This window comes from Leptosomus discolor, unplaced genomic scaffold (genome assembly GCF_034619465.1).
Source record: "Leptosomus discolor isolate bLepDis1 unplaced genomic scaffold, bLepDis1.hap2 HAP2_SCAFFOLD_231, whole genome shotgun sequence".
Classification (NCBI taxonomy): Eukaryota; Metazoa; Chordata; class Aves; order Leptosomiformes; family Leptosomidae; genus Leptosomus; species Leptosomus discolor.
In genome coordinates, this window is record NW_028237885.1 from 1 (window position 1) to 14189 (window position 14189).

At 68.1% G+C, this 14189-nt stretch overlaps 3 protein-coding genes across 3 annotated transcripts; 1 reads left to right on the top strand and 2 right to left on the bottom strand.

The window, feature by feature from the left end:
• Window positions 1–605: 605 nt before the first annotated feature.
• On the bottom strand, window positions 606–6166 carry RAD23A (RAD23 nucleotide excision repair protein A). The gene is given in 12 exon segments (XM_086481326.1): window positions 606–734; window positions 2389–2495; window positions 2498–2553; window positions 2658–2778; window positions 3714–3789; window positions 3887–4014; window positions 4474–4486; window positions 4488–4530; window positions 4875–4954; window positions 4957–5055; window positions 5161–5322; window positions 6026–6166. Coding segments are annotated over 12 exon segments (1071 nt in total). The 5' UTR covers window positions 6098–6166; the 3' UTR covers window positions 606–620.
• Window positions 6167–6726: 560 nt separating this feature from the next.
• CALR (calreticulin) lies at window positions 6727–9716 on the bottom strand. Its single transcript, XM_086481325.1, has 9 exons — window positions 9620–9716; window positions 8687–8788; window positions 8371–8574; window positions 8177–8271; window positions 7875–8084; window positions 7460–7573; window positions 7197–7340; window positions 7007–7099; window positions 6727–6918 (listed from the first exon to the last, which is right to left on the bottom strand). Exons 1-9 carry the CDS (start codon window positions 9714–9716, stop codon window positions 6736–6738), a joined length of 1242 nt encoding a protein of 413 aa, XP_086337451.1. The 3' UTR covers window positions 6727–6735.
• A 1056-nt stretch (window positions 9717–10772) lies between these two features.
• On the top strand, window positions 10773–14001 carry FARSA (phenylalanyl-tRNA synthetase subunit alpha). The gene is made up of 13 exons (XM_086481330.1): window positions 10773–10928; window positions 11111–11248; window positions 11343–11445; window positions 11688–11802; window positions 11883–11975; window positions 12081–12209; window positions 12309–12424; window positions 12519–12603; window positions 12695–12794; window positions 12888–13056; window positions 13142–13219; window positions 13644–13758; window positions 13845–14001. Exons 1-13 carry the CDS (start codon window positions 10773–10775, stop codon window positions 13948–13950), a joined length of 1503 nt encoding a protein of 500 aa, XP_086337456.1. The 3' UTR covers window positions 13951–14001.
• Window positions 14002–14189: the final 188 nt, after the last annotated feature.

The window sequence follows — 14189 nt, forward strand, 5'->3', positions numbered from 1 at the left end:
TCGCCGAGGCCGCCGCCGCCGCCCAACCCCCACCCCACAGCGTGGCGGGGGGCACCCCCTCCTGAAACGACACCCCCCCCCCCTCCCCCCCTTTTCCTCAGTCGCACCCACACGACCCCCCAAAAAAAATGGGTTTAAAATTCTGCATTTAATCTCTTCTCCACCCCCCGCCCCCCCCCCCCCCCCCCACTTGTGGTTTTTCCCACTGCGCCGCCCCAACCCCCCCACCCCCACCCCCCAGCCCCCCCCCCCCCCGGGGCCAAACGGGGGAAAGGGGGTGGGGGAAGGGCCAAGAGAATATGGGGGCACCCCCCGCACCCACGTGCTGCTGCTCCCTCGAGGTGGGGGGGGTTGGGGGGGGGGGGTGGGTCCCCTCCCCAAAAGGCAGAGCTGCCCCCCCCCCCCCCCCTCCCCACCCAGCCCCGGAGGGGGGTAGTGGTGGGGGTGGGGGGGCCATGCAGAGCTGGGTGGTGCCATCTCCTGCCCCCCCCCACCCCCTCCCCTCCCCCCACAGACCCTCCCCCCCCCCAAGCTGTGGTGGGATTTCCCCCCACCCCCGGGGGGGGGGGTGGTGGGGAGGTGGGGGGGGTGGGGGGGGGGGGGTGCCCGGCCCAGCCCCCTCAGTCGTCGTCGAAGTTCTGGCTGAGCAAGAAGTTGGCCGCCAGGTTCTCGTTCTTCTCGCAGGCGAAGTAGGCCTGGATGACCAGGCTCTCGGGGAAGCCCAGCGCCTTCAACTGCGGGGGGAGGGGGGGTGGGGGGTGGGGGGGGGAGGATGTTCACTCTGGGCCCTACTGCCACCCTGCACCAGGCACAGCTTCCCACCGCCGCTGTTAAGTCTGACCCGTAACGCCAGTTTGGTGCTGTTAACTCTGGAGCCTAGTGGTGGCTCTCAGTGCGTGCTCCCTGTGATAGCTCAGTACACATTAGCAATTAGGAGTGCTAACTCTGGTGCCTAATGATGGCTGAAGAGTAGCTATGGTCTTTCTGCTTTTCCCCCAAACAGCTGCTTCCTAACGATGTTAACTCTGGAGCCTAGTGGTGGCTCTTGCTGTGCGCTGCCTGCGATAGCTCTGTACATGTTAGCAGCTGGAGCGCTAACTCTGGTGCCTAATGATGGCTGAAGAGTAGCTATGGTCTTTCTGCTTTTCCCCAAACAGCTGCTTCCTAACGATGTTAACTCTGAAGCCTAGTGGTGGCTCTCGCTCTGTGCTCCCTGTGATAGTTTTGTACATCTTAGCAGTTTGGAGCACTAACTCTGGTGCCTAATGATGGCTAAAGAGTAGCTATGGTCTTTCTGGTTCCCCCAAACAGCTGCTTTCTAATGATGTTAACTCTGGAGCCTAGTGGTGGCTCTCGCTGTGTGCTGCCTGCGATAGCTCAGTACACGTTAGCAATTGGGAGTGCTAACTCTGGTGCCTAATGATGGCTGAAAGGTAGCTATGGTCTTTCTGGTTCCCCAAACAGCTGCTTCCTAACAATGTTAACTCTGGAGCCTAGTGGTGGCTCTCGCTGTGTGCTCCCTGTGATAGCTCAGTACACATTAGCAATTGGGAGTGCTAACTCTGGTGCCTAATGATGGCTGAAGAGTAGCTATGGTCTTTCTGCTTTTCCCCAAACAGCTGCTTCCTAACGATGTTAACTCTGGAGCCTAGTGGTGGCTCTTGCTGTGCGCTGCCTGCGATAGCTCTGTACATGTTAGCAGCTGGGAGCGCTAAACTCTGGTGCCTAATGATGGCTGAAGAGTAGCTATGGTCTTTCTGCTTTTCCCCCAAACAGCTGCTTCCTAACGATGTTAACTCTGAAGCCTAGTGGTGGCTCTCGCTCTGTGCTCCCTGTGATAGTTTTGTACATCTTAGCAGTTTGGAGCACTAACTCTGGTGCCTAATGATGGCTAAAGAGTAGCTATGGTCTTTCTGGTTCCCCCAAACAGCTGCTTCCTAACAATGTTAACTCTGGAGCCTAGTGGTGGCTCTCGCTGTGTACTCCCTGCGATAGCTCAGTACACGTTAGCAGTTGGGAGCGCTAACTCTGGTGCCTAATGATGGCTGAAGAGTAGCTATGGTCTTTCTGGTTCCCCCAAACAGCTGCTTCCTAACAATGTTAACTCTGGAGCCCAATGCCCACAGCCCAACTGCCGCCCTACCTAACGCCTGTAAGGACACTGTCTCTCACACCAGTGTTCACTCTGAACCCTAATAACCGCTCTAAGCGAGCTATTTCCCTGACTTCCCCACCGCTATAAACTCTTCTGGCAGCTGGAAACCACCTGCAGCGACTCGTGCCTGCAGATCAGTCACGGCGTTAACCCTGGTCCCTACTGACAGCACCCTGCCGACGGCCCAAAGCCGGTGCCCCCCCTTCTCCCCCCCCCCCCGCCTCGCCCCTTACCCTTTCTATGGCTTCTTTTTCCTGAGGCGTCACCTGGATGTAGTTCATCTGGGGGGACTCGTCCCCGATGGCGCCCATCTCCCCCTCGAGGTCGCCCAGCTCCCCAGCGGCTCGTTCAGCATCTGGATGAACTGCTCCTGGTGCTGGCTGATTTGCTGGGGGAGGGGAAGGGGAGGGGGGGGGGGGGGGGTGTGAGCCTAGGGTGGGGAGGGGGTTCCCTGGGGGTGGGGGGGGTTGGTTTTGGGGGGGGGATGGGGTACCTGGAGCAGCTGGGGTTCTCCTGGCCCAGCTGCTGGAGCAGGGCGGGCAGCAGGGCCGGGTTCTGCTGGATGACCTGCCGCATGTTCTGGAACTGGGGTTGCTCCCGCAGGAACTCCAGTGGGTTCTCCCCTGGGGGGGTGGGTGGGGGGTGGGTGGAGTCAGTGGGCGGGGCCTATCCGTGCCACACCCAGGGGGGAGGAGGGGTCTAATACAGGCACACACACACGCAGGCCCGGCCCGGCCCGGCCCGCCCCCCCCCCCCCCCCCCCCCACCTGTGGCACATGGGAGCCAGCCCAAGCGCTGCCCTGGGAGGCGGAGCCAGGCACAGCCACGCCCTCCAGCAAGGCCACACCCACGGGTAGGGCGGGGCCTGCCTAGGCCACACCCCTCCTCAGCAAAGGGTCCAGTAAAGCAAACACCCCCCCCCCCCCAAACAGGGAACCAGGTGGTGCTTCCCTGGGGGTGGGTCTTAGCACAATGCCACACCTCCAAGGGGGGGAGGGGCCCAAGGCCACACCTCCAAGGGGGGGAGGGGCCCCAAGGCCACACCTCCAAGGGGGGGAGGGGCCCCAAGGCCACACCTCCAAGGGGGGGAGGGGCCCCAAGGCCACACCTCCAAGGGGGGGAGGGGCCCCAAGGCCACACCTCCAAGGGGGGGAGGGGCCCCAAGGCCACACCTCCAAGGGGGGGAGGGGCCCCAAGGCCACACCTCCAAGGGGGGGAGGGGCCCCAAGGCCACACCTCCAAGGGGGGGGAGGGGCCCCAAGGCCACACCTCCAAGGGGGGGAGGGGCCCCAAGGCCACACCTCCAAGGGGGGGAGGGGCCCCAAGGCCACACCTCCAAGGGGGGGAGGGGCCCCAAGGCCACACCTCCAAGGGGGGGAGGGGCCCCAAGGCCACACCTCCAAGGGGGGGAGGGGCCCCAAGGCCACACTGCCAGACCAGCAGCTCCACCCACTGGGGCAGAGTCCACAGCCCCACCCCCCGATAGGTGGAGCCTCCCAGCCCCACCCAAGGTGACTCCGCCCAGTGGGCGTGTCACACGGAAGCCCCTCCCACTGACCTTCAGGCGCCGGCTGCTCCGGGGGGCGACTCTCCTGCACCGGCGGGCGTTCCGGCTCGGGGCTACCGGGGATGCCCTGGGGGGAGGAGGCAGCGGGGAATCAGGGGGGGCCCCCTGAGTGGCCCCACCCCCCCAGGACCCCCCCCCCTTTCCCCCCCCCCCCCCCAGCTCACCGTCAGCAGGTACTCGACGGCGCGGTGGGGGTTGTTGTAGCTGGCCCGCAGCGCGGCCACCACCCGCTCCCGCTCGTAGCCCATCGACATGATCTCCGTCAGCATCGTCTCGTACTCCGAGCCCGTCACTGCCGGCCCCCGCGTCAGCACCGGCCCTGGGGTGCCCCTCACCCCACCCTCACGACCCCCCCCACTCCCCAGGCCCCCCCCGCCCCCACCCCGTCCTCCAGGCCCCCCCCCCACTCCCGTTTACCTTCGTTGCCTCGTAATGACCCCCCCTGAGCCTCACAGCCCCCCCCCCCCCCCCCCCCCCCGCCTTTACCACCGCCATTCGTGCAGCTGGGGACCCCCAGAACATCTTCCACGACACCCCTGCCCCCCACTCAGGACCCACCCCGCCCCCCCCCATCATTCCAGAGCCCTCCCCACATCAGGGGGCCACCACGTGCTGGGAAGCCCCCCCCCCCCCCACACTCCATCCTACTCCCTCTCTGAGGTCCCCACACCCCCGGGATCCCTCCAGGCCCCTCCCCACTCGTGCCCCTCCCCCAGACGACCCCCCACGCCCCCCACCCCCTGGCACCCACCGAGGGTGGAGGCTGGCGTCGGCCGAGCGCCCCGCACTACCTGGGGGGGGAACGGAGCTGCGGATTCAAGAGAGAGACGTGGCAGCCGGGATCTTTCTGGGAGCTCTGGGGTGCAGCTGCCCCCCCCCCCCCAAAATCCCTTGTTGCCCCCCCCCCCCAGCCCCACCACTCGCCTGCTCTTCCCCACCACCCCCAAAACACCTGTGCTGGCCCCTCACCCCCCACCCCCAAACGCTTTGCTTCAGCCTCTCCTGGTCCCCAACCACAAAATTAAGACACCCCCCAATTCCCACCCCCCAATTCCCACCCCCCAATTCCCACCCCCCCCTCCTCGGTGCCAACCACAGAATTAAGAGCCCCCCCCCGCCCCCAAATTCCCGGTGCTCTGCCCTCCCCCTTACCCCGCTGTGGGTTCCGAGAGGGCAAGAGGAGGGAGATCGTGGGACGGTGGCTCCTCGCTGGGGGCGGCCGGTGGCGGGGGGGGACGACGTCAGCAGCCGGGGGGGGTCCCGGTGCTGCCGGAGGCTCCGAGGTGCCGCCAGCTCCGGCCTCGGGGGCCGCGGTGCCCAGCGCCGCCTTGGCCTGTGAGATGGGAGGGGTCGTGAGCAGGTTGGGGGCCACCTGGGGAGCCCCCATTGTTTTTTTTTTTTTGGGGGGGGGGGGGGGGATGTAGGGGGGTGGCGCAACCTTGGTCACCATGACGACGACAAAGTTCTTCTCGTCGATGCGGTACTCGCGGATGGGGACGTCGTCGCTCAGGATCTTCCCGGCGTAGATGAGCTTCTGCCCGGCCACGGGGAAGGCGTCGCTGCCTTTCTCCGCCTCAATCTTCTCCTTTAACGCCCGCACCTGGGGGGGTGCAGGGGGGGGAGGGGTCAGGGACAGCCCCTCCCGCCCCCAAAACGGGGTCACCCCCCCAAAAAAAACCACCACAAGGTCCCGCCAAACTAAAGCCCCTCCCCCCATAACAGAGGGGAGTCGTTGGCCGCTGCAGTGGCACCCTCTGGGGGGAGGGAAGTATTCCGAGCCCGGCGGGGGGGGGGGGGGGGGTGAACCCGGCCCCCCGATGTTCAACCTCTCCCAAAAAATTTCCCCCTCCCGCTCCCAGTCTCCCCGGCGTCCACAGAATCCGCGGGGTGGGGGTGGGGGCAGCGACGGGACGGCGGAGCCCCAGGCTGCACAACAGGAACCCCCCCCCCGGCACCGGGCACAGCCCTCGCCGCCCCCCCTCCCTAAAAGAGGCAAAAGAGGGATCGGAGGCCCCCCTCCCCCCCATCTCCCCCCCCCCCCCAGCGGCTCCATCCAGACCCGGGAGGCGCCGCAAGGCCCCGAAACGGCCCCGCGGGGGGTCCAAAAGCCCCGGGATGCTCCGCTCCCGGGGGGGGGGGGGGGGGAGCGGGACCACCCCCCCCCCCCCGCCTCCGAGGCCGGGAGCAGGACTGGGGCTACCGTAGGGGTGAGGCCCGGCCCGGAGATGGGGGGGGGGGTGGGGTTGGGGGGGGTAAGGCCCGGCCCGGCCCCGCCCGCCGCCCCCCGCCCGGGCGTCGCTCACCGTCTCGTGCGGCTCCATGCGGATCTTGAACGTTTGCTGCTGCAGCGTCTTCAGCGTCACGGTCACCGCCATGACGCGGCGGTAACGGGCGGCGGCGGCTCCTCCCGGCGGCCCCACAACATGCAACTCACGCCGCCGCCATCTTAGGCGCCCCGCCGCTTCCGCCACATGACGCGCCCGACGGAATTGCGTCACGGCCGCGGGCCCGCCCCGCGCGCCCTCCCCCCCCCCCCTCTCTCAGCGGCGGCAGCGCTACCACCAAGCCCCCGCCCACCCACACCCCCGGTCACGTGACGCGGGGAAGGCGGCGCGGCGCGCGTCACGTGACGCGGCACAAAATGGCGGCGGCGGCAAGATGGCGCGGGCGGCAAGAAACGCAGCGGAGGCGTCGGTCGGGACGAGCGTTAATTTAATAGAAACCGGAGCGCGACACACCCGTACAGTCACGTGCCCCTCGCCGGTACCGGGCCCCGCACCCCCCCACCCCCACCCCCACGCCCCCCACCCCGCCGCCGCTGCCGCCCCCATCATCATCATCATCATCACCCCCCGCCCGTGGTACCGGGCCCGGTGCCGTTCCTGAGTCCTCGCCCCGCGGCGGGGCCCGGCCCGGCCCTGCCCCCGCGCTCCGGGGGCCATAGAAAAGAGTCCAAGGTCTCACAGAGACATTACGGTCCCGCCGCGGGGCCGGCCGGGCCGCGCCGCCCCCCTCACAGCTCGTCCCGCGGGGCCGCCCCCTCCTCGGTTTCGGCCTCGGGCTCCTCCTCGTCTTCTTCCTCCTCCTCCTCCTCCCCGTCCTCGTCTCCCTCTTCCTCCTTCTGCTGCTTCTCCTCCTCCTCCTGCTTCTTCCGTTGCTCCTCGTCTTGCTGCTCCTTCATCTTCCTCTCCGCCTCCTGCGGGGGACACGGGGATGGCACCGGTGTGGGGGGGGGGGTGTCACCGTGGGGGGGGGGGGGGTCCATCCCCCACCCGCTCCCGTACCTTAGTGGCCCCCCAGGTCTCATTCCCGATCTCCTCCGCCAGCTTCTCATCATCCGTGATGAGGAAGTTATCGAAGATGGTGCCGGACTTCACCTGCGGGGGACAAGAGGGGGGGTTAGGGGGGGTCAGCAGGGCCCTGAGGGGGGATTTTGGGGGGGGGGGGGTTGTCTCTGCCCCCAACCCAACCCACCTGCCAGAGGTCGAGGCCGATGACACCGAAGCTGTCGTAGGCGTAGAGGTGGGGGTCGGGGCTGTACTCGGGGTTGTCGATCTCGGGGTGCACCCACTTCCCTTTGTAGTCGGGGTTGTCGATCTGCTGGGGCTTCCACTCGCCCTGGTAGGGGGTAATTTGGGGGGCGGCGGCGGGGGGTCAAAAGGCCGGGGGGGGGGGGGGAGGGGGGCACAGGCCATCCCCCGCAGACCCCCCCTCCCCCCCCCAAGTACAAGTCTCACCTTGTACTCAGGGTTCTGGATAACGGGGGGCTCCCACTCCCCATCCATCTCCTCATCCCAGTCCTCTGGCTTCTTGGCATCGGGGTCAGGGATGTGCTCGGGTTTGTCCCAGTCCTGGAGGGGGGGGGGGGTGGGCCAGACAGGGTCAGGGTGCTGCCACACCCCCCCCCCAGCACCCCAAAACATCACCACACCCTCCCCCAGCACCCCAAAACATCCCCCGCACCCCCAAAACATCCCCCCGCACCCCAAAACATCCCCCCGCACCCCAAAACATCACCCCCCCTCCCCAGCACCCCAAAACATCACCCCCCCCCTCCCCCAGCACCCCAAAACATTCCCCCCACCACCCCAAAACATCACACCCCCCCCTCCCAGCACCCCAAAACATCACCCCCCCCACCCCCCCCCCCACCTCAGGCTTGGTGTCCTCGGGGTCATCGATCTTGGCCCGTTCATCCCAATCATCGGGTTTTCGGGCCTCGGGGTCCTTGATTTTCCGGGGGGGCAGGAAATCCCAATCCTCTTCCAAACTGCCCGACTCCACCCGCCCGTTGTCGATCTTCACCTCGTAGGTGTTGTCAGGCCGGACCACCAGCGTGTAGAGGTGGGTGTACTCATCGTCCTACGGGGAATTAGGGGGGGCTCAGAGGGGCTGAGGACCCCCCCACACACACACACACCGTGAGGCAGGGCCGGGGGCCCCCCCCCCCCCACCTTGCAGCGGATGTCCTTGTTGATGAGAACGTTCTTCCCCTTGTAGTTGAAGATGACGTGGACCTTCTTGGTGCCGGGGCCGCAGATATCAGGGCCTGGGGGGGACACGGGGGAGTGAGTAGGGGTCCTACACCCCACCCCAGAGGACTGGGGTGGGGGGGGGGTGGTGGTGGTGGGGGAGCTCAGGGACCCACCGAACATGATGTTGTACTCGGAGTCGCCGTGCATGTCCTCTTGGTTGAGGCTGGCCGGGAAAAGCTTGACGTAACCGCCGCCGCAATCGATGTTCTGCTCGTGCTTCACCGTGAACTGCACCACCAACGTCTTGTCCCGGTTGCTGAACGGCTCAAAGCGGGACGAAATGGCGTAGAACCGGGCGTCCTGGCTCGTCTGGATCCCTGCGGGATGTGGAGGTGGTGTTGGGGTGGGGGAACACCTGGGCCCTCCCTCAAAGGGGTCCCCCACCCAGCGCAGAGCAGCCCCAGGGGATTCCGCCCACCCCCCCCCCACCTTTGTCCTTCTCGGCGTCACCGTAAAACTTCCCAGCCGTGAGGACGAACCGGCCGTAGTCGGGTTTGTGCTTTGATTCCACCCACCGCTGGGTCCAGGCATCTGTGGGAAAGGAGGGGAGAGCTCAGGACCCCAAGTCTGTCCTGTCCCCCTGTCCCACTGCACCTGCAGCCGGAGCTGGGGCCCCTCCACCACTCCCCCCCCCCCCCCCCCCGAAAGAGCTCAGGCCTTGGGGTACCTCTTGCTGCGAGAGGATTTGGGGTCCTGGGGAAGGGCAAACCCCCAGCGTGAGACAGTTCCTGTCTGGCTTTGCCCCATGAGGAACACCCCAGCCCCCAAGTGTCACCCTCCAACAAGGAGCCCCTACCCCTGGGGAGACCCCACTCCTGACAGCTGTGACCCACCGCCTCCCTGGCCCCCCCAAGTTGGGGGATGCAGACACTTCCAGTCCCCCGTATCCTCCCAGGGCCCCGTTCCCCAGCCCAGGGCAAACCTCCCGGGGTTCTACCCCAGGACCCCCCCACAACCAAGCGGGCCCTGAGCCGCCTTCCCTCCTTCTCCTCACCCCTACCCCTCTCCTAGATCTCTCAGCCCCCCCTTATCTCCCCCAGCTCTACCCGAAGACTGACCCCGAGCCCTCACACCCCTCCATCCCTCCGACGACCCTCCTCAGCCCAGATCCTTCATCCCTCATCATCCTCAGCCCTGCGAAGACCCATAACCGCGACACCCCCCACCACAGCCCCTGACCTCCCGCTCAGGCCTCCTGGCTCCCCTGACCCCTCCCTCACCTCAGGGGACCCCTCCCTCACCTCAGGGGACCCCCCACCTTTCCCCTTCACCTCAGGAGACCCCACAGGCCCCGCCCTCACCTCAGCCCCCCCCCCTCCCCCTCGCACCCCAGGTGACCCCAGCCCCCCCCCCCCCCCTCACCTCCATCCCCGAACTCCTCCCGGAAGAACGGGGTGGGCCCGGCCGCCGCCAGCGCCAGGAGGGCTCCGAGCAGGACGGGGAGGCTGAGGCGGCTCATGGCGGCGGTTCCCACGCGGCGCGGCCCGGCGGCGATCGCTCCCTCCCGGCCCGGCGGCGCCCGGCACTGCGGAGGGGGGCGGTGGCGGCGCCGCCTTTTATCCGCCCGCCGCCCCTCGGCCCGCCTCCGGCCCCGGCCCATTGGCCCGCGCCCTCGCAGAGCTCGCTCCCATTGGCCGGCCGCCCGCTGGCCGGCGGCGACGGCGCCCCCGAACGTTGGCGTCCCAGATGGCCGCTTCCTATTGGCTGAGCGGGACGGCCAATGAGGAGCGACCACGCGTTCGGAGGGAGACGCCCCCCCCCCTCCCGCGCGCTCCCGAACTCCTTCCTCTAGGCGCGTCACCGCAGTCACGTGGGGCCGGGTGTGGGGGGGGCTCTTAAAGGGCCAGGCCTCCTGCGGACCACGTGGGGGGCGGGGCTCGCCATCCCATAACGGCACCGGGGAGAGGACTGGGGGACCCCGACATGGCCGGGGAATACCGGGGGGGGGGGGGGGGGGGCGGGGACACGACGCGACACGTGACAGGGGGTCTCTTGTCTTGTGGATTTGTGATCTAACATGGAGCGGCGATGCAATGATGATGTCATATAGCCCAATGACGTCATAGCACAGGTAAAACCCAGGAAGGTACAGGCAGGGGGTCCTGCACTACCGAAGCTCCCGTGTGCGTCCCCGGACCTGTCCCCAGGGGCTGTTGTCCCGGTGATGGGGGACGGACGGACGGACACATGACATGACACACCGCCCTGCCACCGCACCGCGACCCTCGCAGGCCCGGGGTGCACGTGGTGAAGTGGTCTAGCACCTCATGACGTCACTCTGCAGCCTCACGCCGTCACAGCCCTCCCGGAGCACCTGGAGGCCTCCCCTCTCCCCCCCCCCGCGGGTCCCCGCCACGCTCAAGATGGCGCCTCCAGCCACGCTCAAGATGGCGCCTCCAGCCGCACCCAAGATGGCGCCCGCAGCCACACTCAAGATGGCGCCGGCCTCGCCCCGCCCCCTGCGCCCCCCGTTTCCGGCCGGTGCCGGGGAAGCGCTTCCGCCCGCCGCGCCGCGATGTCGCCGAGCGTGGCCGAGCTGCTGCTGCAGCGGCTGGAACGGGAGGCGGCGGGGCCCGATGGGGGCCTCTGCAGCCTGGAGGCGGCCGCCGCCCTCGGCCTCGACCACCAGACCCTCGTGGGCGCCGTTAAGAGCCTCCAGGCGCTGGGGGAGGTGGGAGAGCCGGGGCGCCGGGACACCGGGGAAGGGGACCGGGATAAGCGGAGAGGGGACCGGGACACCTGGGGAGGGGACAAGGGGAGCCCCGGGGCAAGGGGAGCCTCGGGGCAAGGGGTGCCGGAGCCAGCCCCGCTCGCGGTGGCGATCCCGGTGATTCCCGGTGCCGGTTCCCGCAGGTGATCGAGGCGGAGGCCCGGGCGGCCACGCGTTGGGAGCTGAGCCCCGAGGGCGCGGAGGTGCTGCGGGACGGTAGCCCCGAGGTGCGGCTCTTTCGGAGCCTCCCACCGGAGGGGCTCCCCCAGAGCGACGCCATGGTGAGTGCGGGGGGGTGGTGGTGGGGTACCGGGACGGGGACACGGCACCGGGGACACGGCACCGGTTCCCTGACGGTTGCCCCCTTCCCCGCAGAAGCTGCCCGGCGGCTCGGTGGGCTTCAGCAAAGCCATGGCCAACAAATGGCTGCGCCTGGAAAAAGGGGCGCCCGGTGGCCCCCGCGTCCTCCGTGCCGTGAGTACCCCGGGGGGGCCGGTGTCCCGGGAACGGGGGGGTGTGACGGGACGGGGGGGGCAGATAGAGGCGGGGGTCTGTGTCGGGGCTGAGGCTGTCCCTGTCCTCGGGGCCTGTCCCCAGCCCCTGGGGGGGGGTGTGGGGTGTGTGTCTGTCCCCTCATCTTGTCCCCGTGACACGGGCCCCTCCTCCCGGTACCGGTGGCCCCTCCCGGTACCGGTGGCCCCTCCCGACCTCCACAGGTAGCGGAGGTGCAGGACGGGGTGCAGGAGACCCTGCGGCGGGTGGAACGGGGGGAGGCGGGGGCCCTGCCCGAGCGGGACCGCACCGAGCTCAAGAGGAGGAAGCTGCTGTTGGAAGTGTGAGCAGAGGCAGGGGGTTTTGTGGGGGGGGGGGCAAGTTTTGGGGGTGCCCCCCCTTCACCCCCACCCCTTCCCACAGCACCCTCAAGTCCTACTGGATCCGCAAGGGCAGCGCCTTCAGCACCGCGGTGGCGCGGCCGGAGACGGAGCTGACGCCGGAGATGATCGCCACGTGAGGCCGGCCCTGCCGCGACCCCCCCCCCGCCCCGCCCCCGCCATGACCCTGCTGTGACACCCCCCTGACCCCACCATGAACGCCCCCCAACCCCTCCCGCAGGGGCTCCTGGCGGCAGCGCCCCTTCAAACCCTACAACTTCTCGGCGCTGGGGCTGCCGCCGGCCTGCGGCCACCTCCACCCCCTGCTCAAGGTGCGCTCCCAGCTCCGCCAGATCTTCCTGGAGATGGGGTAAGTCCCCGGGGCAGGGGGGGGGGGGGTCCCCCTACACCACGGGGAGAGGGGTCCCGGTGCAGGGGGAGGGGGTTGTCATGGCTTCCCCCCTCCCAGCTTCACGGAGATGCCCACCGACAACTTTGTGGAGAGCTCCTTCTGGAATTTCGACGCCCTCTTCCAACCCCAGCAGCACCCGGCCCGCGACCAGCACGACACCTTCTTCCTACAGGGTGAGCGCTGGGGGGGGGGGGGGGGGTAACCTTGTACCCCCTACCCAGCCCTCAATGACCCCCTTTTCCTATGTCTGTGACCCCCCCCCCCCAGACCCCGCCGAGGCCCCCGAGCTGCCGGCCGGCTACACGGCCAAGGTGAAGAAGGTCCACTCGCAGGGAGGCTACGGCTCGCAGGGGTGAGGGCAAGACCCCTGAGTTTTAGGGTGGGTTGGGGGGGGGGGGGGGGGGCTGTGCACCCCCTTTAGCTGACCCCCTCCCCCGTCTCAGGTACAAGTATGACTGGCGGCTGGAGGAGGCACGGAGGAACCTGCTCCGCACCCACACCACGTCAGCCAGCGCCCGCCTGCTCTACCAGCTGGCACGCCAGGTGGGATGGGTTGGGGGGACACACACATATCGAGGGGGGTTGGGGGGACGGCTCTACCTGACCATCACCACTCCTCCCCCCCTCCCCCCACAGGAGAAGTTCTCCCCCGTGAAATACTTCTCCATCGACCGGGTTTTCCGCAACGAGAGCCTGGACGCCACCCACTTGGCCGAGTTCCACCAGGTGGAGGGGGTGGTGGCCGACCGTGGCCTCACCCTTGGCCACCTCATGGGCACCCTCCGGCAGTTCTTCACCAAGCTGGGTAATGGGGTGGGGTCGCTTGGGATGGGGGGTCCATGGGGCTCCTGAAGGCGCCCCCCCCCCTCACCCCCCAACTCTGTCCCCAGGCATCACCCAGCTGCGCTTCAAGCCGGCCTATAACCCCTACACAGAGCCCAGCATGGAGGTGTTCAGCTACCACGAGGGTGAGGGGGGGGTCCTGGGGGTCTGCGTGGCACCCCCTGATGGAGCGGGGGGGGGCCTAGGGGTCTGCATGGCACCCCCCGATGGAGCCCCAGGGTCTACGTGTGCCCCCACAGAGCAAGGAGGAACTGGGGTGGCTTTTTGGGGTGGGAAACAGCTCATTCTGTCCCCTGTGGGGTGGGGGAGTGGTCAGGGGGCATGGAGGGGTCCCTAAGGGGGGGGGGGTCAGGGTACCCCCAGGGGCCTTCTATGAGGTTGGGGTCAGCCTGGTCTCAGTCTCTCCCCCGCAGGGGTGGGCTTTGGGGTGTCCCCATGGAGCGGGGGTGTCTGGGGCTCCAATATGGGGTGGCCTGGTCTTGTGCTCTCTAAGGTAGGGGGAGCTCTGGGGTGCCCCCTGAGCAGGGCCCCTATCTCACCGCCCACCAGGCCTGAAGAAATGGGTGGAGGTGGGCAACTCGGGGATCTTCCGCCCCGAAATGTTGCTGCCCATGGGGCTGCCCGAGAATGTCTCCGTCATCGCCTGGGGGCTCTCGCTGGAGCGGTGAGTTGGGCGGGGGGGGCAGCAGCCAGGGTACCCTGGCACAGGGAGGAGACCACCCCTGCTGACACACAGCCCTCCCACACCAGCCCCACCATGATCAAGTACGGCATCAACAACATCCGAGAGCTGGTGGGGCACCGGGTCAACCTGCAGATGGTCTACGACAGCCCCCTCTGCCGCCTGGACGCCTAGGCCCCCTCCTCCTCCTCCTCGGGGAACCCCTCAATAAAGCCCCTTTGGCCAGCTGGGCGCTTGTATCTGTGCTGGGGCAGGGACCAGCGCTCAGGGAGGGGTTATTGTGGCCGGGGAACCCCACGGGCCCACACAGCTCCAGAGGGAGCCGCGCCCTCAGGGGCGCAGGCCTGCCCTCAGGGGCACAGGCCTGCCTGCAGGGTCAGGGACCCTGACCATGGCTTCCCACAACCCCCAGG

Excerpts from the sequence above, each read along its gene's own strand:
- CALR (XM_086481325.1), bottom strand. The coding sequence starts at position 9,716 with ATGAGCCGCCTCAGCCTCCCCGTCCTGCTCGGAGCCCTCCTGGCGCTG. Across the intron at positions 8,085-8,176 it reads ACAAGGACATCCGCTGCAAG|GACGATGAGTACACCCACCT; the intron begins GTGGGGGGGGGG and ends AATTCCCCGTAG. Across the intron at positions 7,100-7,196 it reads TCGGCCTCGACCTCTGGCAG|GTGAAGTCCGGCACCATCTT; the intron begins GTGGGTTGGGTT and ends TGTCCCCCGCAG.
- FARSA (XM_086481330.1), top strand. The coding sequence starts at position 10,773 with ATGTCGCCGAGCGTGGCCGAGCTGCTGCTGCAGCGGCTGGAACGGGAG. Across the intron at positions 11,976-12,080 it reads ACGCCGGAGATGATCGCCAC|GGGCTCCTGGCGGCAGCGCC; the intron begins GTGAGGCCGGCC and ends CCCCTCCCGCAG. Across the intron at positions 12,210-12,308 it reads CAGATCTTCCTGGAGATGGG|CTTCACGGAGATGCCCACCG; the intron begins GTAAGTCCCCGG and ends CCCCCCTCCCAG.